This window comes from Hibiscus syriacus, unplaced genomic scaffold, assembly GCF_006381635.1.
Source record: "Hibiscus syriacus cultivar Baekdansim isolate YM2019G1 unplaced genomic scaffold, ASM638163v2 tig00112159_pilon, whole genome shotgun sequence".
Taxonomy (NCBI): domain Eukaryota; kingdom Viridiplantae; phylum Streptophyta; class Magnoliopsida; order Malvales; family Malvaceae; genus Hibiscus; species Hibiscus syriacus.
The window spans coordinates 1,117,754-1,139,296 of NW_024063263.1; the positions used below are offsets into that span (position 1 = coordinate 1,117,754).

The 21,543-nt window shown below is 37.3% G+C and overlaps 2 protein-coding genes across 3 annotated transcripts; both read right to left on the bottom strand.

Annotated features, from left to right (window-relative positions):
• Positions 1-306: 306 nt before the first annotated feature.
• Positions 307-3,542, bottom strand: LOC120175032 (protein BCCIP homolog). 2 transcript variants are annotated; one of them, XM_039181736.1, is made up of 9 exons: positions 3,413-3,542; positions 2,764-2,913; positions 2,563-2,630; positions 2,238-2,462; positions 1,240-1,449; positions 1,088-1,153; positions 915-1,004; positions 743-799; positions 307-638 (listed from the first exon to the last, which is right to left on the bottom strand). In XM_039181736.1, exons 2-9 carry the CDS (start codon positions 2,900-2,902, stop codon positions 540-542), a joined length of 954 nt encoding a protein of 317 aa, XP_039037667.1. In that variant the 5' UTR covers positions 2,903-2,913; positions 3,413-3,542; the 3' UTR covers positions 307-539. The 2 variants fall into 2 exon arrangements, with proteins under 2 accessions (XP_039037667.1, XP_039037666.1); XM_039181735.1 differs by having other exon boundaries at positions 3,352-3,542.
• A 9,320-nt stretch (positions 3,543-12,862) lies between these two features.
• Positions 12,863-20,256, bottom strand: LOC120175186 (phosphoglucan, water dikinase, chloroplastic-like). The gene is made up of 19 exons (XM_039181871.1): positions 20,072-20,256; positions 19,332-19,887; positions 18,877-18,963; positions 18,663-18,794; positions 18,394-18,519; positions 18,126-18,304; positions 17,832-17,916; positions 17,579-17,728; positions 17,432-17,484; positions 16,681-16,889; positions 16,255-16,373; positions 15,835-15,905; positions 15,619-15,736; positions 15,186-15,272; positions 14,991-15,077; positions 14,704-14,780; positions 14,426-14,564; positions 14,225-14,336; positions 12,863-13,817 (listed from the first exon to the last, which is right to left on the bottom strand). The coding sequence occupies exons 1-19, from the start codon at positions 20,254-20,256 to the stop codon at positions 12,913-12,915; spliced, it is 3,477 nt and encodes a 1,158-aa protein (XP_039037802.1). The 3' UTR covers positions 12,863-12,912.
• Between the last annotated feature and the right edge of the window lie 1,287 nt (positions 20,257-21,543).

Here is a 21,543-nt window from a genome sequence, read left to right on the forward strand (position 1 = left end):
GGGCAGTTGACTTTAGAAGACCTTTTGATTTTGATGCTTTGCTTGAAATTCAATAAGCACCTGAGCTTGTATGGGTCCTGAACCTAAATTCTCAACTCCTGACACAAGCAAAATTTAAGTTAATGCAATGGTAAAATTATATTTTGGTCCCCTAAATAAAAAAAATCAATTTAACCCCTTAAAAATTATAAAGATATAAGTTAATGAAATAATAAAATTATATTCCGGTCCCTCCAAAAATAGTTTCTGACTTCATCCCTGATGTTAATTCCCCCATATTTCAAGAAACATGAATATTTGGAATAACACAACAATTTCATTCCAACAAAAAATGTCACCAAAATCAGGCCAGTGTGTTGGCTAAACGTACAAAATTGGAGTCTCACCTCAACGCAAGTGGTACAAGAATATCACCGGCCATTACCAGACTGCATCTTGAACATTTTACTAGGACCAAACTTGTGCAGAATCTTCCAAGTTCAACAAAAACAAAAAGTAGTAGCCACAGTATCAAAATTTTTGCATTCCTTCTACGAGATTCAGGACTCGCTTATCAAAGTACGCAATTGCTGTCGGAATGAGGAAATGCCTTCCGCTTTGACAGCCATGACAATCCCATTTAGCTGGTAATCTTTTAGCTGCAACAAAGATTGACAGTATAATTACAGCATTGATCAAGACAGTTTTAGAGATGAACTAAAATGGATTGATGATAATAAATTTGATGTTGAATCCTACTAACCTCGTGAGCTACGACCTGCTGAGTTTGCAAAGGAAAAAGGAAGGACCACATGCTCAGCTGAAATGTGTTTTAGAAGGAAATCATTAGAAAGTAAAAACGGAAGCAAGCCAGTCTTATGTCGGTCAATCGACACATAAAACATTGTGCAGTACATGCCTCGATGATTTGATACCTTATGTAAAATCTCTTCTTCTGGCTTAATATATATGAAAGCATCATCTTTGTCGGTGCTTGAAGTCCTTTTCTGATTTGCATTCTTGTGCTGTAGATTCGCCTCCAGGTCAGGGGAAGAATAATCAAAATGCTCGTATGAAAAATAAAATCAGCAGAAGGACGATCTTATACCTTGTAAATTTTGCTTACTACAATGTAAAATTTGAACCGGAAGGAATTACGCAACTCCTCCGTGGGCTTCAAAAAGTGAAACAATAAGATATAAGTTAACTACTACCTATAAGTGGTTTTGAAGATACTTGAAATATTAATCAACATCAAACCTCATCTTCTGTAGCCCACAAGATTTCATCAAACAATGCATCATAAAGATGGGGCAAGAGTTCAGGAGGAAGATTCACGACACGTTGGGAAACCAAGAGACCCACATCCTGTGCTTTATCTCCCAAAAGTGATCTCAAGTTTCCTATTTTATCTTTCTCCAGGCATAATTTAAGAAGGAACTCCTTGAGCTCTGAAATACATTTGTGATCCTAGATAACAACAATCGCAAAATGTTAGCTACCCCATTTGGTGTATAAGAGATTCGCATGTTCGCATAAGAAATAGCACCTCAACAGATAAAATTTATCAAGCACCCACGGTTTGAGAAAGTATAAGAGAGATTTAGATAAAGCATTAACCATAAATAAAACTTGATGTCATCAACAACTTGGCTTCAGGTTCGGGGAACTCTCATACTCTATTCATATAAATCATTCAATAGCAAGAAAGATTCTTTTAAAAAGTTTTGTATACTTCTGTCACTTAGACTCAGGTGTGAGTGTTGGCAACAGTATGTCCCTATTTGTTATGTTTATTTTTTCCCCAAGATTTGGAGGGTCCTTGGAGAATCATATTATCATATATGTGAACACAAGTGTCAGACACTAGTACTTAGTGAAAAATGAGAATTTGGGCCGATATGGTTGCATACTACCTAATCTTGTCATATAATATTAGTCATTTAACTTGACATATCATTCTCTCTATGGATTTGAGCTCAGATTCTATACAATCAAGTACAAGGAGACGATTTAATCAATTCAATTTCCAAAGATGGAAAAAACAGAATGGCATAATTTAGCAGATCAACGGTAAGGATTACTTTTCAGTAAGTCAATTTAAAGTTAGTGTCAGTCAAGGCAACTAATTCAGCTAACGGGGAAGTTCAACAAGTTAATCAAAAGCTTAAAGCTCACATCCTAAAATTCCAGAGATTAATTTAACAATAAGCAAGCTAGTCACTGCATCTGCAACCATGTAAGAATAACTTTCTTACCTTATATCTCCCCAAATTAAGGGCAGTAATTATAGAAAAAACTCCTTTGTCTTCATCATCCTCTAATTTAACAACAGTTCCAACAGTGGTTTGTCCCAATATCAAGTCTACAAAGCCGCTCAAATCCCATTCCTTGTTATCATGGTAGGATTGCAGCAACGTTTTCACACCATGGAAGTCTTCTGGTTTTGGATCAAAGAAGGCAAAATCTGCTTCAACAACTCCCTTTCAAGGATAGAAGGAGAAAGGAAAGGTAAAAATTAACTCAAACCTTCTTTGCATAAATCTCACAGTATAAAAAATGTTCACGTAATTAAGTACTTACATCAAATTCTTCATCCTCAGATGACTCGGATTGTCTGTCTACCTTTTTCAACTTCTTAAATTCATCACCTAAAGTTCAGGCCAGAAAACAATAAGAATGTGAACTCCAAAATACTAATAGAAGTCAAGCAGATAACAGCAACACAAAAGCAACAGTTAATCACTTTAAACACAACAGAATAAAAAAATCCAGCTAAAAAACCTGCAGAATGCTGCATGGCATCACGCACGTGATGTTTAACCATGTAAGCAGTGGCAACTCGAGCAACAGAACGAGCAAACGGTGAGAAAGTCAAAGGCCGAACTGGTAACAACCGATGTCCGGAAGGTTTTCGTGGCATCTTCGAATCAGCTGAAAAATCGACACCTAATCAAGGACTAGTATTTATTTCCAGGGATTCAAACACCAAATATGCAGGATGCAATCTCTTAAGACTAATTGCATGAACTAACTGAAGTATGTCTTGGGTTCTGGTTAACAGGGTTTTGCCAATAAGGTGCAGGATGAAAGACCCTAAATCACTACCTGATAAATTGACCTATTGTATTATTACATATTTCTTTACTAAATTTATAGTTAACAAATTATCATAAGCCATTTTAGAAAGAAAAAAACTACAATTCAAACATCAGATACTAACATTCAAATATTAATTAAACATTCAAACAATAAAAAGCTAAATAATTTACTTTCACCATTGAGATACAGCTTATGATCAGCTAAACGAAACTATACTCAAATAAGAGATAAATAAAATGGATAAAAAAAAGAGTTAGAATTTATACATACCTAGGTGAATGAGAGCAAAGCTTGGGTTTTCGGAGCAGTTTTAAAAAGAGGAAGAAAATACCGTATCTTTCGCCTTCGTTATATGTTTTTCTGTGCAGATTCTAGAGACCGGCGGCGTCGGCGGCGCCGTGGCAAAAACGAAGGAATGACGATATACAGCTGAGGAACGGCAGCAACTGCGACGAGAGTGATGGGTTTTATTTGGAGTTGGAATTTTAAGACAATTTTAGGGTATTTTTGCACTTTTCTGTTTGGGTAATTTGGGATTCTAATTAGTTATTTGGATAAACTACACAAATAACCATACAACTATTGAATCCTTTCAGTTTGACCACTAATATTTTGATTTTATCAATCAAACCACCAAACTATTTAAATACTTCAATCAAACCACTTGCGGTTAACTTTCAACAGAATAATTGATGAGTAAATTAAAAAAACTTGATATAATTACATATTTGATCTTTAATATTTATAGGCTATGGCGAGCGACATTTTATCCTCATATCAGATACACCATTTTGATTCGTTCGAGGCCTGATAGTCGAATCTGCATATATAATCCACTGCAATTCAATATCGTGGCTCACACAATTATCCAACTCTATCCAAGAACCAGTTGCTACCAGGCACAGCCCCTTGTAGCCGTAGATGGTGGTGAGCAATGGCTTGGTGTTGTTGGTGGCATGGAAAGTTTGGTCAGAAGAACCATAAGTATTGTTGTGCACTAGTAGATTCATGAAGCCTGTGGTATTATAAGTCCGGGATCTACGAGCTGTCAAGACCATCCCGGATATAAGATTTCTTATGGTTCCATCGCTGCTGATTTCCCATTTGGTGGTGCCGGGAACAGCCGTGTCACAATCATGGATTGTCGCCTTAACGCCGGAGTCAGTCGGTTGTGTTAAGCATTTTCCACCGGATGGATCGTGTTATCGTCTGATCTCAATGTCAATAACTGGTTACTTTGACCACGTACACATTTCCTCATGATTATCTTGTTCCCATTCGTGTTATCGTCTGATCTCAATGTCAATAACTGGTTACTTTGACCACGTACACATTTCCTCATGATTATCTTGTTCCCATTGGTGTTGTTATAGTTGAATACATCAATACAGAGACCATCTTGTCCGATAATATGCGAGGTTGGGGCCAACACTCTTTCACAAGTGCCGTTATTACCGCTGTTGTCTTCTAGGCCAGTGGATATTGTCGTCGTCGGCATGCGCAAAAGCTGCTGCAAATGAGCCCTTGGCCTTGGCATTGAGTTCCCGAATATTGCCGGCATCAATGCGACGGTGAAAAGAGCTTCTCTCACGGTTCTTAAAACCAAATTTTGACCACCATATTCTAAACGAACGGCTGTTCCGAAGATTCCGTCTGCTGCAGATTGAATGGCTCTGGAGATTTCCTCCCATTTATTTTCATACTCCACCATTAAATCATCTGGATAAAACTTTGGGTAAGCTATTCCATCTTGACGAGGGTGCAACTGCAACGATTCGTTGCTGGGCGTATCTCAATCGCACAGCTTCGGAAACCATCTGGAGGCAACCGATAAGGCATTTAGCAATAACGTCAACGTCACTAGAAGTAGAAGGGTTCATATACCTCATGGAATCAGTATATTGGTCTAGTTTTCCAATTCCCAGATGGATTTCACTTCTATTTACTCCCGCAGCACGTTCGAGTGCCTCGTACGTTCATGTAAACGGAAGAGACACAGTATCTGTGTATGGGAACACGGTATTACGCACACCGGAGGGGACATCACTAAAGAAATAGGATCGGCTTTCGGCACCCAGTCGATAACCCAAGATATGCGCGTTACTTGCGTTCAAAGCTAGTGTGATAGGAAGATCAGGAGTACCATTTGAGAATTCCACAAGTACATATTGTTGGGGATCATCAGGTTGTGCAGATTGGGGAGACAATATCGGTATCTCGCCGCTTTTATCCGCACCATCCGTCAATGCATTGTACAGATCATTCATGAACATCAGATAAGTATTCCTGTTATCTCCATAAAAGTTGAATCTCACGGTGGAAATCTTGAGCTTGTGTTCTTCATTTTGTGTTGCAGCCATGCAACACTGTGGTTCGACCATGGATACCCAATAAGCCCATGCTGCAACCAACAGTACAACCCACACCCTCATTTTAGAAACAAAAAAGTAGTGAAAGTTTTGCAATGCTTGGCTTTATTATATGCTTCCAATGGCATGAGGAGAGCCCTTCTATAACCATATTTTGTTAGCAAAAACACAAATTTGTCAGGCTCATACAATAAATGCTTCAAGTTGACGAGTAGTTGAAAATTGCAACATAGTGGGGAAGCCTTAAATACACTCTCATACAATTCGAAACAATACAATATAACAATTATGTCTCTAGTTTGATTTCACGGTCTATTCTAGGATCAACTGTTGACTTAGACAATTCGTATAATGTTGAAAGACGAATAAAGACATATTGATCAGCAGAGGAAGCACAACGAGTGGTTAGCGGTTTAAGAGATATAATATGGTCGTACTCTCGATCGTTATTTTTTTTGAAATTTTGATAGGATGGTTTCGAGTGATAACATAAGATGGTTTATGTAATACGTGTAGTTGTATCTATTATGTGATGAGAAATGTGTTGGGAAACCGGGTTATTTTTTACATGAACGTAGTTTTAAAATTGACCTAAAATGTCAAAATCAAAACCACCAAATATTGCACAGCGGATAAACCTATCAAACTATTGAATATTGAAACACAATGGAAAAACCGAATAAAGAACAATAAAGGAGAGAACACATTAAATTTACGAGGTTTGACGAGAATATCGTCTACTCCTCGGGCACCACACCAGATGATAACTTCAATATCAACAAATATTACAACAAATGGAATTCTTTAAAATTCTCAAAGTGAGAGAATAAAGAAAACAAGAGGAAGAGAGAACTTGTTTTGGGATGATTTCTAATGAAATACTTAGGTCTATTTATAGTTGAGTTTTAATGACTAAACTTATAAATAACCTAATATTTTAGGGACCAAAGATGAAATTCCCATGTGCAAAGTTGGCCACCTACCAAAGATGAATTTTCCAATAAGTTGACCACCAACCAAGATGAATTTTCCAATAAGTTGACCACCAACCAAAGATGTCAACTTTGCCAACTTTCAACCCAAACATAACAAATCTCCACCTTGGCTTGAAATTATCAAGCCTACTCAACTTTTTCATCTCCTCAAATTTAATGAAGTTATTTTAATGTAGTGCCTCTAATTGCGCTCACAAGCGCCACACACCCGAAGGTGTTCATACTTTCAGGATGTTAATCAAGTTCAAACAATGATTGAACTTGATTACTGTTACCACCTTGGTCATCATATCTGCAGAATTTTCTACTGTTGCAATTTTCTGAAGTAGAATCTTTCCTTCTTTAAAGATCTCTCGCACAAAGTGATACCTCACGTCGATATGCTTAGTCCTTGAATGGTAGACTTGATTTTTTGCTAAGTGAATAGCACTATGACTGTCATAATAGAGACTAATGTGACTTTGAACAACTCTCAAGTCTTCCATCAACCCGTTAAGCCAAATTGCTTCCTTCACAACTTCTGAAACTGCCATATTCTGCCTTTGTAGTAGACAAAGCCACCGTAGATTGCAAAGTAGACTTCAAACTTACTGGGGTTTTAGCAAGAGTAAACAAATACCCAGTAGTTGATCGACGCTTATCCAAATTACCAGCATAGTCGGAATCAACATATCCAACCACACACTGGCCAAGTGCTTCATCTTGTTCAAAAACTAAACCAACATCCATGGTTTGTTGGAGATACCATAGAATCCATTTCACAGCTTGCCAATGTCCTTTTCCTGGATCATGCATGTTCCTGCTCACAACTCCAACTGTTTGTGAAATGTCAGGACACGTACACACCATTGCATACATCAAGCTCCCAACTGCATTAGCATATGGAACTTTTTCCATATACTCTCGTTCTTCGTTAGTTTTAGGAGATAACTGAGAACTAAGTTTCAAATGAGAAGCTAGTGGGATACTTACATATTTGGTATTTTCATTCATGCCAAAACATTGTAATACCTTTCTCAGATACTGCTTCTGAGTTAAACAAAGTTTCCCTCTCTGTCTATCTCTGCTTATCTACATACCAAGAATCTTCTTGGCCTCACCTAGATCTTTCATCTCAAACTCTTGATTCAACTGAGCCTTTAATTTGTCTATCTTCTTTTGACTATTCGAAGCGATCAACATATCGTCAACATACAAGAGAATATAAATGAAATACCCATCTTTGAGCTTTTGCAAATACACACAATGATTGTATCTGCTTCTAGTGTACTTTTGCCTCCTCATAAAGCTATCAAATCACTTGTACCACTGCCTCGGAGGTTGCTTCAATCCATATAGAGATTTGTTCAGCTTACAAACCCATTTCTCATAACCACCATCTTTGTATCCTTCTGGCTGAGTCGTATAGATCTCCTCTTCTAAATCACCATGCAAGAAAGTCGTCTTTACATCAAGTTGAGCTAGCTCCAAATTCAACTGTGCTACCAAGGCCAACAATATTCTAATGGAGGAATGCTTCACAACAGGGGAAAATACTTCATTGTAGTCGGTTCCCTCCTTTTGAGCGTAGCCTTTAGCTACCAACCTTGCCTTATAGCGAACATCTTTCTTCCTATGAGATCTATCTTTCTTTGTAAATACTCACTTGCATCCAATTGCTCTTTTACCTTTCAGTAATTGTGCCAGTTTCCAAGTGTTGTTCTTTTGGAGAGATCGCATTTCTTCATCCATGGCACTTTTCCACTTATCACTTTCCAAGCTTTGTATTGCTTCTTGGTAAGTGATAGGGATATCATCATCAACAACTGGAAGAGCATAGGCCACCATATCAACAAATCGAGCAGGTCTACGAATTTCTCTCCTTGGCCTTGTAAGTGTAAGTGGTTATGGTGTCTCCAATGGTTCTTGGGTTTGAACCTCTTCATCTTCTGATTCTTCTATTGGAGTTAAAGAATCAACTCCATCATCTTCTAGGATCATCGTCTGCTGAAACTCCACCTGTTTTGGAGTATGCTCCACCTGCTGCAGAGTACTACTTGTCTGGACAGCTTCATTTGTTACCTTCTTTACTAGGACAGATTCATCAAAGGTAACATCTCTGCTACAAAGTTCTTGGTGTCTAAACACCAAAGGCGAAATCCCTTCACTCCATGGGCGATTCCCATAAAGAGAGCCTTATTTGCTCTCGGATCAAGCTTGGATTCATTCACATGATAAGAAGCAGTGGATCCAAATACATGTAAGGAATCATAATTAGTAACAGGTTTTCCAGACCATACCTCCAATGGTGTTTTTCCTCTTATCGTTGATAATGGCAGACGATTGATGAGATGGCCAGCATATGTCACAGCCGCAGCCCAAAATGCCTTACTTAACCTAGCATTAGACAACATACATCGAACTTTCTCCAATAGTGTTCGATTCATACGCTCTGCCACCACATTCTGTTGTGGTGTATTTCTAACAGTGAAGTGTCGAACAATACCATACTCATGGAAAACGTCAAAGAATTGGTCACTTTTATATTCCCCTCCATTGTATGTCCTAAGCCGTTTGATCTTTCTACCAGTCTGGTTCTCGATCATATTTTTCCATTTAAGGAAAATTCGAAGCACTTCATCTTTAGACTTCATCAGATACACCCAAACTCTTCTAAAAAAGTCATCTACAAAAGTTACAAAATAATGGTTTTCTCCCAAAGACGGTGTCTTTGAAGGATCCCACGCATCTGAGTGAATATAATCCACAATACCTTTTGTATTATGTATAGTGGTGCCAAACTTCACTCTCTTCTGCTTTCCCAGAACACAATGCTCGCAAAAGTTCAATTTGTAAGCCTTTGCACCTTTCAACAATCATTTCTTTGCCAGAATTTGCAAGGATTTATCTCCAGCATGTCCCAACCGCATATGCCACAACTGGGTTATGTCCAAATCATCGCCTCCAGAAGTTGCTGCAACTGCTCTAATAATTATACTACCTTGGTAGTAATACAAATTATTTTTCCTGATGCCCTTCATCATCACAAGTGCACCAGATGTGACTTTTAAAACTCCATCTTTCATAGTGACTACTGAGCCTTTAGATTCTAAAGCTCCCAACGAGATGAGATTTTTCTTCAAACTGGGCACATATTGGACATTAGTCAGAACTCTGGTTGATCCATCTTGATTTTTCAATCGAATTGAACATATCCCAATAGTTTTACAGGCATTTTCATTGCCCATATAAACAACTCCTGCATTTAGTTCTACTAAATCGGAGAACCACTCCCGATTAGGGGACATATGATAGGTACAACCCGAATTTAATATCCTCTCATCTAATTGGAATGTTGTTGATGAAGCAACCAATAATATGTCAGAGTCATTTGCATCATGCTCTGCAACACATGCATCTGGAGCAGCTTTTCCTTTCTTCTTCAGCTTCAAACAATCTTTCTTCCAATGGCCTTTCTCATGACAAAAGACACATTCATCTTTTCTTAGTCTAGACTTTGACTTTGATCTCTCTCTCCACTTTGTCTTTTGACTTTACGAGCGACCTCTTGCCACCATGACCTCCACTGCTTCGTACTTTCCCTCCTTCTTGGTTTTCTTTCTGAGCTCATAACTATACAAAGCAGCAGTTACATCTTTAAGGGTAACATTATCCTTACCATGAAGTAATGTTGTCTCAAGGTGCTCAAATTCATCTGGAAGAGATGACAACAACATCAAAGCCAAATCTTCATCTTTGAAGGTTTCATCCATGCCCAATAAGTCTGCCACTAGCTCATTGAACACAATGATGTGTTCATTCATACTGGTGTCTGGTTGATAATCAAATCTGAACAATCTATTTTTCATGTGGAGACGATTCTGAAAGATTTTCTTTAGGAATTTTCCTCCAATGCTTTCCACATTTTACTTGCAGAAGTCTCATTCTTGTAGCCATACTTCTGATCCCTGGAAAGACAAGATCGAATCGTGCTACACGCCAAACGATTGATTATTCCCCATTATTTCTCCTCCATATATTTGAGCTTTTCTTCCTCAATGGCGATGTCTAAACCTTGTTGGAATAAAGCGTCTAACACCTCGCCTTGCCACATGCCAAAATGACCGGATCCATCGAACAACTCCACCGAGAAATTTGCATTTGACACCCACCTCCTCACCGGTCCAGATGAAGAGCTTGATGTCTCAACTGATCCGTATTTTGACATTTTAATTCTAATGAACAATATTCAATAGCACGAACTGTATCTTTTCAATAACATGACCACCAGGATAACCTCAACCGAAGCTCTGATGCCAATTGTTGGGGAACCCGGATTATTTCCTACATGAACATAGTTTCAAAATTGACCTAAAATGTCAAGATTAAAACCACCAAAGGTTGCACAGCGGATAAACCCGTCAAACTATTAATATTGAAACACAATGGAAAAACTGAATAAAGAACAATAAATGAGAGAACACCCCAAATTACGAGGTTCGACGATAATATCGTCTACTCCTCGGGCACCACACCGGATGATAACTTCACTATCAACAAATATTACAACAAATGGAATTCTTTAGAATTCCCAAAGTGAGAGAATGAAGAAAACAAGAGCAAGAGAGAACTTGTTTTGGGATGATTTCTAATGAAATACTTAGGCTAATTTATAGTTGAGTTTTAAGGACTAAACTTATAAATAATCTAATATTTTAGGGACCAAAGATGAAATTCCCATGTGCAAAGTTGGCCACCTACCAAAGATGAATTTTTCAATAAGTTGGCCACCAACCAAAGATGTCAACTTTGCCAACTTTCAAGCCAAACATAACAAAATGAACCGGATATATTCATCGAGGTAGAAACAAACGTCCACTGATGTAACATCATCATCCTTCGACTAATCAGAAAAAAGCAAACCCTTCCGGTTCATTCTCAGTATCACCATTCGAAACAATACAATATAACAATTTATGTAACTGGTACAATATTCAGCATATTATGTTTCACCTGTTCCGAGTCCACCACAACATTATTGTTGTTATAACGAAAGGACGGTAATAACATATGTAAAACGATCACAAAATAACGAACGTCAGAATTTTACATTGAAAATCCTTTCGAAGTAAATCACGATCTGACACACATTTGGATATGAGTATGGGGATATGACCTTCAATGTATGTCCAAATATAATAAAAAACTAGAAAAATTGAACACATCCATGTTGGACCAACGTCTGAATCCAAGTAACATACGTAACAACCAACAACAAACACATTTTACCATACTCGATGGCAGAATATGAACTTCTGATGAAGTTTGTAAGAGTTGGTTAATATATTTGTCTACAGTTTTACCTTTATAGTCCGCGTATATATGTATGCATAGACATGTATATATAGATTAGAAGAACTATTAAATGTGTAAGGTTGCATCTGTTGTTAAACATGACCCTAACTGGTTTCAAGACGTTCCCAATGGTGTTTTAATCGTAACTGGTGCACAGCTCCTTAGCAAAGGGAAGTGGCCAAAGACAGTTTTGCATCTTCGTCTGCTTTACAATCGTATACCAAACTGCACAATCCAAAAGACCGAGTGGGTTGCTGCACCAGAAACTTCTCGTAAGGCCGGTTTCCTCGCTAATCTTAGCACAACTTTCACGTTCACTCAACGGTCGGTCACTGGACAACAGAAACCGGCTCCAACCACAATTCGGGTGTGTTTCCCGATGGTCCTCCGGCACCAATTCGTGCCAAAAAAATTGCTAAAATATGTAGATGTATCGGAAGTCGTCCGTGGTCCGCATTATGCTCCGGGACATTGGCTGGTAACAGCAGCCAGGCTAGTGAATGAAGGTGGTAAGAGATTAGTTTGCAAGTGAAGTTTGCATTGTTGGATTATACATGACTTTCTGGATTTGGTTTCAGTTTCTTTTGTACGTATAAGGCGAGATTTATATGCAACTTTACCATAGGTGCCATTAGTGTTGTTCCTGCAAAGTTCAGGATCTAATTGTGGACCCGAAAATGTTCTGAGATTAAATTGAAAATATATCAAATTCCGGGGCTAAATGTGAGTTTATCTCTTAGATTAATAATTATGAACCTGAATTGAACAAGTGGTCAACCGGGTGAGTAAAATTTAATTAGATTCAAAAAAATATTATTCTGAATTATTCAAGTTAATTTAAATTTAAATTTTGGTTTTTGAGTTCGAATTGAATTTGGATTTATCAACTCGAAAAACCAAAAAAAATGAATTTGACTTTTTACTATTTAGGCTTTGATTTCTTTATTTTTTTTCATTTTAAGTTTATTTTTGATACCAATATACGAACATAGGTAGCTAAAAACTGTACATACTTGGTACGTAGAGCTTCGTACGCTTGGATATGAAGATAATCCATGCATTGCCAAGGAACGGAAATGCTTATTTTCGATGTTGATGGCAATCTTATTGGATGCATGATAAGCTAGAAGCCATTACAGGGGTTGAGGGCGTGCCTGAACCACGTAAATATCTTCACCGAGAACGCATCCTTCGACGTCTTGGGGGCAGACAAACTTCTGCTCCAGGAAATAACCGATGGCACCGAGACGCTGACTAAGCTGCTGACGGTATTTCGGATCAACTGTAAACGGTTTTTTGCTGTAGTCTACTGGCAAATGGAGAACTTCCCCATCAGCAGGGTCTGTACTGGATATCTCAATCTCCTCACTGAAATTTGCAAATGCTAGTGTCCGGACAGTCCCGTCAAACTTCCCTAATGATACACGCCAGGGTGTCCCGCGAGTTCCCGAAACAAGGGTTTCACCAAAGCCCGGCGCAATCTCAGCTGCTACATAATTTTGGTCATGATCAGCTGGGCTGAGTGTGTGGAGAACGAATGAAAGATCCGGTGAAAGCATTTCTTGGACCAGTATTGCCATTGTAGCATCTTTCTGCGATATACCAAAAGCTCGGCGGCTTAGTACTGCTCTTCGAGTATAGAGTGAGGCCCATACTCGACTAACAGCATTGGAAAATATTGTTGGATTTGATGGACTGACATTCGGGATTGATTCGTACAGTCCAGCAGCTGACATCCCTTCCAAATCCTCAACATTTGCACTTGAACGAACAATTAAGCGTTCATCATCAGGAAACATGCTCCTGATGCTATCAATTATGTCATCAGAAAGCTCAAGTGAAGAGACCAGTTGCTGAAGTTGTTGGCATACTTTGTCGAGTGCATCGTTCTCGACTCCTTCTGTTTCTATCTGTCCTAGAAGAGACTTGAATTTTTTCATCAATCTGTTTTTCTCTAAAGCCAAGTCCATCGAACCAAATGGTATAACTACTCCGGCAGGAACAAGGAATGAGGCCGGCACACTGTTATCACTGTGGACTGCCATAAATAAATAAAAAGGCCAAAAACAAAAATGATTAAAACAGAGCAAAATGACTATATGGATGTACAATTTATAAGAATGAAGATTAATCGGGTTTAAAACAACAAATACGAAATGAAATTGTAAAACAATTACAATGGAAACTCTTAAACATATAAAATACTTTGTATAATACTTCATTACTATGATACTCGAGCTTGAGGGTGAGTGCCCGATGTGGATATCCATCCAATATAGGTATGTTCCGTCCTTGGAGGATCGTTCGAGTATATATCAGAAATGCATGTCAAAACATAGATACTTAAAGGAAAACGAAGAATAAGTATATTTCGTTCGAGTATATAAGGGATTGGGAGTAGATGGGGAGACGGTGAGGCGGCACTGCCGAGAACAAAAATGTTACCCTTATTGAACTCTGTTGCCAAGGAAGCTAAACGGCCACAGGCAGCTGCCTTTGCTCCCGAAGTTAGTTCATCTGCTTTGGCAAGTGGTATAACTCCCAAGGAAGCACAATCCTGTATGAAAAAGAAAAGCCATTATAAGTTAAAAGAACCGAGAGATTGCTGGTTAATTGCAATTTAGAACGGTGGAGAAGAAACCATGCCTTATTAAAGGCCGGGGCTTTAACAGCCACCACCTTGGCAGCAAATGAAGCATTCATTGAAAGATTCTTTTTAACAGAAACAGCATCACGATCGTTTGAAGATGGAGTTAGGTTCACGCCGCTAGATGATGCTTCAAGGCTTCAGATTTTTACAAAAAACAAGAACCAAAAAAAACAAACATTAAAGTCCTGGAATCGATCGTATAAGGAATTAACTTTCAAAGCTGATTGATGAGATAAAAAGTTGATTATAGTCTGTGCAGTAGTTCAGAAATAACCTCATGTATTTTCCTGCATGCTTTTGTATATCAGAAACTTTTTCGTCATCTTCACATGTAACAAAGACAACCTTTTCCTGCATAAAAGCATGTCCTTCTTTAGTCTATATCAGGTACTTTATCAATATTTTCTATCCCACAGTACTTGAACTAAGTTACGAGTGTTTGATACGAGTATGTGCCAAACGAGCACTTCAGGGGGGGGGGGGGAAGAAGAGGCAAAGCAACATAATTTCTATCACAAGTATATAAGAAAATTTTGATATCATAAGAGAGAAAGAACTTGCTTGTCGGGCCCTAACACCAAGATGAGACAAGTGAGGCAATTCCTGAAGAAGTACAACTCCGGTAATGTTGAGTCCAGCAGTTGATACCTGCCAAAAGTATCAAACGAGACTACATGACGACTTTGCACGAACATAAGAAAATGACAAGTGATATACAAGGATGAGAACAAATAATTTATTTAGAACTATATGAACCTCCTCATCTCCATCGGCTCTATTGACCACGAGAATAACAGGTCCTTCCAAAGATGATGGCAGTGATCCAGGGACAATGGACTCAACCTGAAGCAAAATTAATACGGCATCAGATATAAAATATAGGAACCAAGTTTCACATGTATTTACCCGAACCAGTAAAATAACAAATTGAAACAAAGAAATGAAATGTGAAAGTTGGCATTTTTAAGATGAGGTTATATATTATAGCTCGAAACAGTATCAATATGGTATCAGATCCCGGATTATGCTATGTTATTCTTCTTATCTAACTCCCGGATTATGCTATTTTCTGATCTATAGGTTCATTGATAGTCGGGCATATTTATGGATTCCTAACAAAGGAATAGGATGATAGAAACTAAACACTGTTATACTCGTAATTATATGCAGTCACTTGTGATTGACATACCTGAACCAATGTTCCAGAAACGGATCCTGGAACAAGTACATCCCAACCTTGAGAACCCAATCCTATTCTCACTGCTTTTAGAAGAAGAGTACATAGTTTTGAAACCTGAAAAATTACCCTACAAATGAAAATTTCCAGTTAGAAACATAGAAAAATAAAAAAGGTTAATAGTCATGAATATTTATGGATTCATTAGAAAGGTAAATGTCACCATACCCAGCTCGAATCTCAGCTTCAGTATATGTCCTTATGCTGTTCTCCGGAATTCCAAGAGCTTTACCAAGCATCTTCAAGTGTTAAAAAATAATTTTAATTTGGGGTACCAGTTACTCCATTTTGTATTAAATTACTTGTAATATGAAGCTGCATGAGTTGGACGTTGAAATATCGATGATGAACCAATCTATAAATAGAATATATCACATTATCATTCTGGAGTTCATCTGACATTATCTCCAAAGGTTACCATCTAAACAGTTTGTTAACTTTAACATTAAAAAGATTTAACGATTCCATTCCATAGGAAGCATGTTATTATACTTAAGCTTACATAATGTCAGGCGTTTATCATTGAAAAAATATTTTCATCCTGCAGAATGAAGCTTTTCTTTCTCACAAGAAGATCGAATTCTTTACCTGAACTTTTTGAGGGAATATTTGAAGAAGTGCTTCCGAATATTCCTCGGTTAACCTCCTTGTCCTGTCGAGTGTAGCTTTGAGTCTTAATGCCCAGATTCTTTTTCCATCTTCGCTTCCTTCATAAAAAACACACAGGGACAGGAAAATAACGTAAGTCAATCAAGTAACCATGCAAAACATTTCCACAGCTAAGAGATTAAAAGATGAGAAGGGCTATGTTAGTTGAATCCAGGTGTAAATTTCAGATATTGGCATATATCCGAAAAGGGTGTGTGTATTTTTTCCCCAAGTTTCTCAATGTATTTGGAGGGTCTTTGGAAGGTGATGCCCCCATATCGAAATGTAGATCAGTGCTAGGAATGCATATCAAACATGGGTACTTGAACCAAAATAAAAGGTCAGAGTAACATAGGAAAAATGTACCTTCTTTCTCAAGGAGCCCTCTCTCTTGCCATGCAGTGAGCTCACTTCCAATAGCAGCACATTCTTCGGGTTTCCAACCAGATAAACCAAGCTGATGAACACTGAGAATTAGGGATGTAAGCGGGTTATTCCAAGAGCCTATTCTCTTTGTACCCATATTATCTGCAAGCCAATTGGCTCCTCCCATAGCTTCATGTGTAGTGTGTAGCCTAAGTCAATGCAAGTCAGTACTGCATGAATAAGAGAAATGGAGAGAAAAGGACCATATACTAAAACATATGTAAACAGAAAGAGGAGAAACCAGAAAGTACAATTATTTCGTATTCGTAGAAAAAGTCATTACAAATGCAATAAAGGCTTTCTGTTCTGAATAGGTATGATATGGATGATCATAATTCACAAACACCTTTGTAAAGCACCTGTTGGCACAGTCGAGCATATCTTTGCATGGATGATATTGCAGATTGTATTGTATGAATGCCATGCAACTCAACAAATCAGCAACATAAATGACTTTCATTTCTAATATTAGAAGCCCACTTTAACATGATCAAGCAGCCCTAGAAAACATGAATATAACTTCTTTCTTCTAGCTCAGTTTGTTTTCCTTTAAGATAATTTAAAAGTATGACACCATTCCATCCCATTAACACCAGCTCGTGATATCGTAAAGATTATATTCTATTAATCTTCCCAATTTTAAGTTCAGGCACAACTATCAAAAGCAACTGGAAAAAAATTAGATATATACCTGCTTAAGAGCAAAAAGGAATAGTCCTCGAGGCCGATCTCACAAAGCCGCCACTAAAAATTGCAAACAACAGTGACCGGAAAATAAGACATGAGAGCAAAAGGATATTTGAAGCTTGTGGTTAAACATTGTAAAAATTGGACATACCTTTTGACGCATTGCTATGGCTGCTTCGGGAGCATTGTTTTTAAGACAACTTTCGAGACCCTTTATGATCACTTGTCTCAAAGCATTCAGCGAAAGCATTGCCTTGATTAAATCCAGTTCACTACTTGCCTCTTTCGCAGCATCCGTAATCTGGAAATATAAATATGAAATTGAGAAATCAAGCGAATGCGACAAAAACTAATCACTTAGAAATAAATTTGCAATAACTACAAGCAGAAAAATAACAATATACCTTTTTGCATACTAGGAACGCGTCAAAAGCTGATATGCCTCGCTCATCCAGTGATTCTCTAAGCGACTCAAGTTGTTCAGTGAGGCTGCAATAATATAAATCTTATATAGATGCATAAATTTACGACGAGTGTTGAGAAGCGAGACATAGCAATAAATAAAGAACTGGATCATCACACGAAGAGGCAAACTAAAACTAATCATACACATACACAGAAAAAGTTTAGAAAGTCGAGACATTGATGCCTCACAATTGCATGTTCATATGTATAAATTCAAATTTTTCGAATCGAACCTTCCTGCATTGAAAAAATCTTTGAGTTCCCGATGGAATATCTTGAATTGCTCCACAAACCCTTCACTGTATTCTCCAGGATTCTTGGTGATTCTTGCAAGCATTGCTTCTGTCGCAACTAAATCTTCAGGGCCAGCATTTCGATGAAGCTTGTTCTGTATTGAATGCTTAATTTCTTGCTGGAATTTGTCAATAGAAAATAAATTAGTAATTTAAAATTTTAAAAAATAATAATAACAATAACTGGCCATGTATTTGCAAAATTGACCTTGAGATCTTGAGGAATATCACCCCGATGAGCAATGTCTCTAATCCGAGTCAGGGGGACAGCTGCTGTAAATTCTGCTTTAAAAGACGGCAAACAAGGATGGATCTTGCGAATAACAAGCACTTCCTAGAAACAAGGAAGAAAAAGGAAACTGAGAAAATTATAAACATCATGACTGTGAAATAGAATATGTAAGCTATTGACTACAAAACACCAAGTTTTAACAACCATGAACACTATCAATAAAAAAAATTGCAGCAATGGAGCACCTGAGGTGAAGTGTCTTTCCAACAAGAGATTTGCTCTAATTCGCGAAATATATCCCTGGAAATCTCGGCATGTCTGTTCGGCCGGTGATGACCCCCATCTTCGAAACAAGGAATTTGGCCAGTATTTATCCACTGCATACGACAAAGGTTCAAGAGCAGCACATGGAAGATAAAGCACCAAAACAAACGTGTAGAAAAAGCTATACTATAATACCTTAAGATAGACAGCAGAGCATATTAGAGCCTCCAACAGTTCCCCTATTTCCAAACTTTCAAGTAATAGCCCACGAACCACTTCGAGCTTTCATTAGCAATAGGAAAATGCAGACCAAGAAACGTAAATGGAGAATGGTAGAAGAAATATATACCAAATCATGAGCATTATCCACGATGATAGATGTTTACAAGCTAATCCATGATCTAAAATAACTAAGGACAACCATTTATAAATAGGCATTTACCGTTAGTGCAAGCATAGGTGATCGATTGAATGCATTAAGGCTACACACATATCCATAATGCTAAAAACTCATAAAATTACATAAGTAAACTGCAATTCAATTGCTGGCATCAAGGGAGGAACGGGAAATATATCGATTACGACATCTCTACAACGATTTCCATATATGAATATCGCAATCGACATAAAATAACTATATCTATATGTACCTTTCTCCACCAGTTCCTTGCATTTTTATCTCCTTCAACTAGTTTAAGAGGCAACCCTTTAAGACCGGTTGTATTCCATTTCCTCTCAACTTCTCTATGGTGATGCTCCCTCCCCTGCCATTGTCCAACAAAAGGACTCGTTTCGACATCGGCAGCAGTAGTACGGCCAACAACCTCCGCTCTGTCTCGATATTTTTCCAAATCTAAAGGCAATAGTTTCATTGGTTCCTTTGTTGAGTTCCAGTGACAAATTATCCCGAAACTCCCTCCTTCAGGCACTTTGAGAACACGGTTATCCCCAGTTTCCCATACTACAGTCTTATCCTTCCCAACAATCACAAATTTGAACTCGGCCGACTGACCGGCATCGAGCTCGAAGTCGCTTGCCCATCCGATCGCGGACCAGCTCATAGGCACCTGTTTCTTCCAGGACCCCAATTCTTTCGCCGACCCGGCAACCATTACATGCTCGCCGAATTGAACTTGATGATCTAAACAAATATTGACAAGTGCTTTTCCGGGAGCAGCCGATTTCGCCTTCTTCTTTTCCGCTTCTCTGCTCCCAAAACCACAACACCCACTTTAGTCGTCTACAATCTTAACAACGTTATATAGAATTTCATCAAAACAATCAAGAAAAATGAAATGGGATTTCCTTTTAGATCATAACAACACATTCCATTCCCAGATAAAATAACAACAATAAGAAGCCATAATAATGAAAGCGTTGAAAAGGGTACCTAGTGGAAGTGGCGGAGACGGCAGAAACGAGAGGTTTATAATGATAATGGCGGCAGTAGCTTCTCGGTGGGAAACGAAAAGGAAAACGAATCCTTGAACGGAAAATAGCGGTGTTTGGGAGGAATCCGAGTTGCTTACGAACTGAAAACTGGGAATAGAACGAGCGTAGAGAAATGGAATCCATTCTTTTTTAGTTTTCTTCGAAATGAGCTGTGTTCTTTGTGTGTGCAAAGTAGAGAGAAATAATGGAGTTTTGTTCTAAGAATTTGAGTGACTCATGAGCGAGTTTGCGCCATTTTTGTGGGAGTGTTTAAGCTTTGAAAGTGATGGGTTCGCGCCACGTGGAGTGCTCAACGCATTTCAATGACTCATTTATATCGTTTTTTTCTCTTACATTTATAACATTTTATTAAAATATAATACAGGGTAAACTATGTCAATAATATCTATATTTAATTTTTTATTTTTTAAAAATTGTACTTAATATTTATTTTTTATTTCATTTTAAAAATTCGTAGTTAAAAATTTAATGGATGAATTGACGTAATATAGTTCCAAAATACGGACGATCAATCCGAACGGTGAACAATGAGAAAATGATGTGTCAACTAATATAGTCTAGATTTTAACCCATTGAACAGTGAACATGGAGATTTAAGAATGAATAAATCAAAGATTATATCGTCGATTTGAAGATATTGAGACTTTTTTCGATGAAATAGAGGCTGGAATAACAATCAGGGGTCAAAAATATACGAGCTGAAAAGTTTGAGTTTCATCAACCAACGGATGCGTTGACCAACAACGGTAGACGCGGTGGCCAACGAACCCATCTGTTAAGTTTTTAACAACTAAGTATTAAAATGAAATAAAAATTAAATATTAGATATGATTTTAAAAAATATGAAAATTTAGGTGCTAAATCATATTAAAATTAATAATTTAGGTACTAAACGTATAGTTTATCTAAATATATAGTTATAAATAAAATTATTATATAACAAATAAAAAATAAAAGTCGAATGTGTTCACTGATCCGTGTATTCGTTAAATTTGGAAAATAGTTTTATATTTAAGCTTTACTCAAAAATGAATTTAGAAAAAAAAATAATTTGTTCAAAAAGTAAATTATAATTTATTTAAAATCTTTACTATTTAATCAAAAAGAATATTTACTATATATGAAATAAATTATAATAAAAAAGTCGATATAATTCTGATTGATAATAAGTATAGGGGTATACTATAAGTTTAGTATCCCAACTATCACATTTGTTCTGTTTTGATCATTCAATTATTATATTTTTTTAAATCATACATAACGTTAAATTATTTTAGTCACTCACGTTTAAAAAATAACTTAATTATTGTGATGATTTTTTTTTACTTTTTTCAATAATAATATGGAATTAACTTATAGTGACACATCAAAATCATCATTTTTTAACTATGAGTAACCAAAATGAAATCA

Coding starts and splice junctions, on each gene's coding strand:
- LOC120175032 (XM_039181736.1), bottom strand. CDS start 2,902: ATGCCACGAAAACCTTCCGGACATCGGTTGTTACCAGTTCGGCCTTTG. Junction 2,463..2,562: donor CTGAGGATGAAGAATTTGAT/GTAAGTACTTAA, acceptor TATCCTTGAAAG/GGAGTTGTTGAAGCAGATTT. Junction 800..914: donor AAGAAGAGATTTTACATAAG/GTATCAAATCAT, acceptor AACACATTTCAG/CTGAGCATGTGGTCCTTCCT.
- LOC120175186 (XM_039181871.1), bottom strand. CDS start 20,256: ATGGATTCCATTTCTCTACGCTCGTTCTATTCCCAGTTTTCAGTTCGT. Junction 19,888..20,071: donor GTCTCCGCCACTTCCACTAG/GTACCCTTTTCA, acceptor TTTTGGGAGCAG/AGAAGCGGAAAAGAAGAAGG. Junction 14,337..14,425: donor AAGCCCCGGCCTTTAATAAG/GCATGGTTTCTT, acceptor TTTTTCATACAG/GATTGTGCTTCCTTGGGAGT.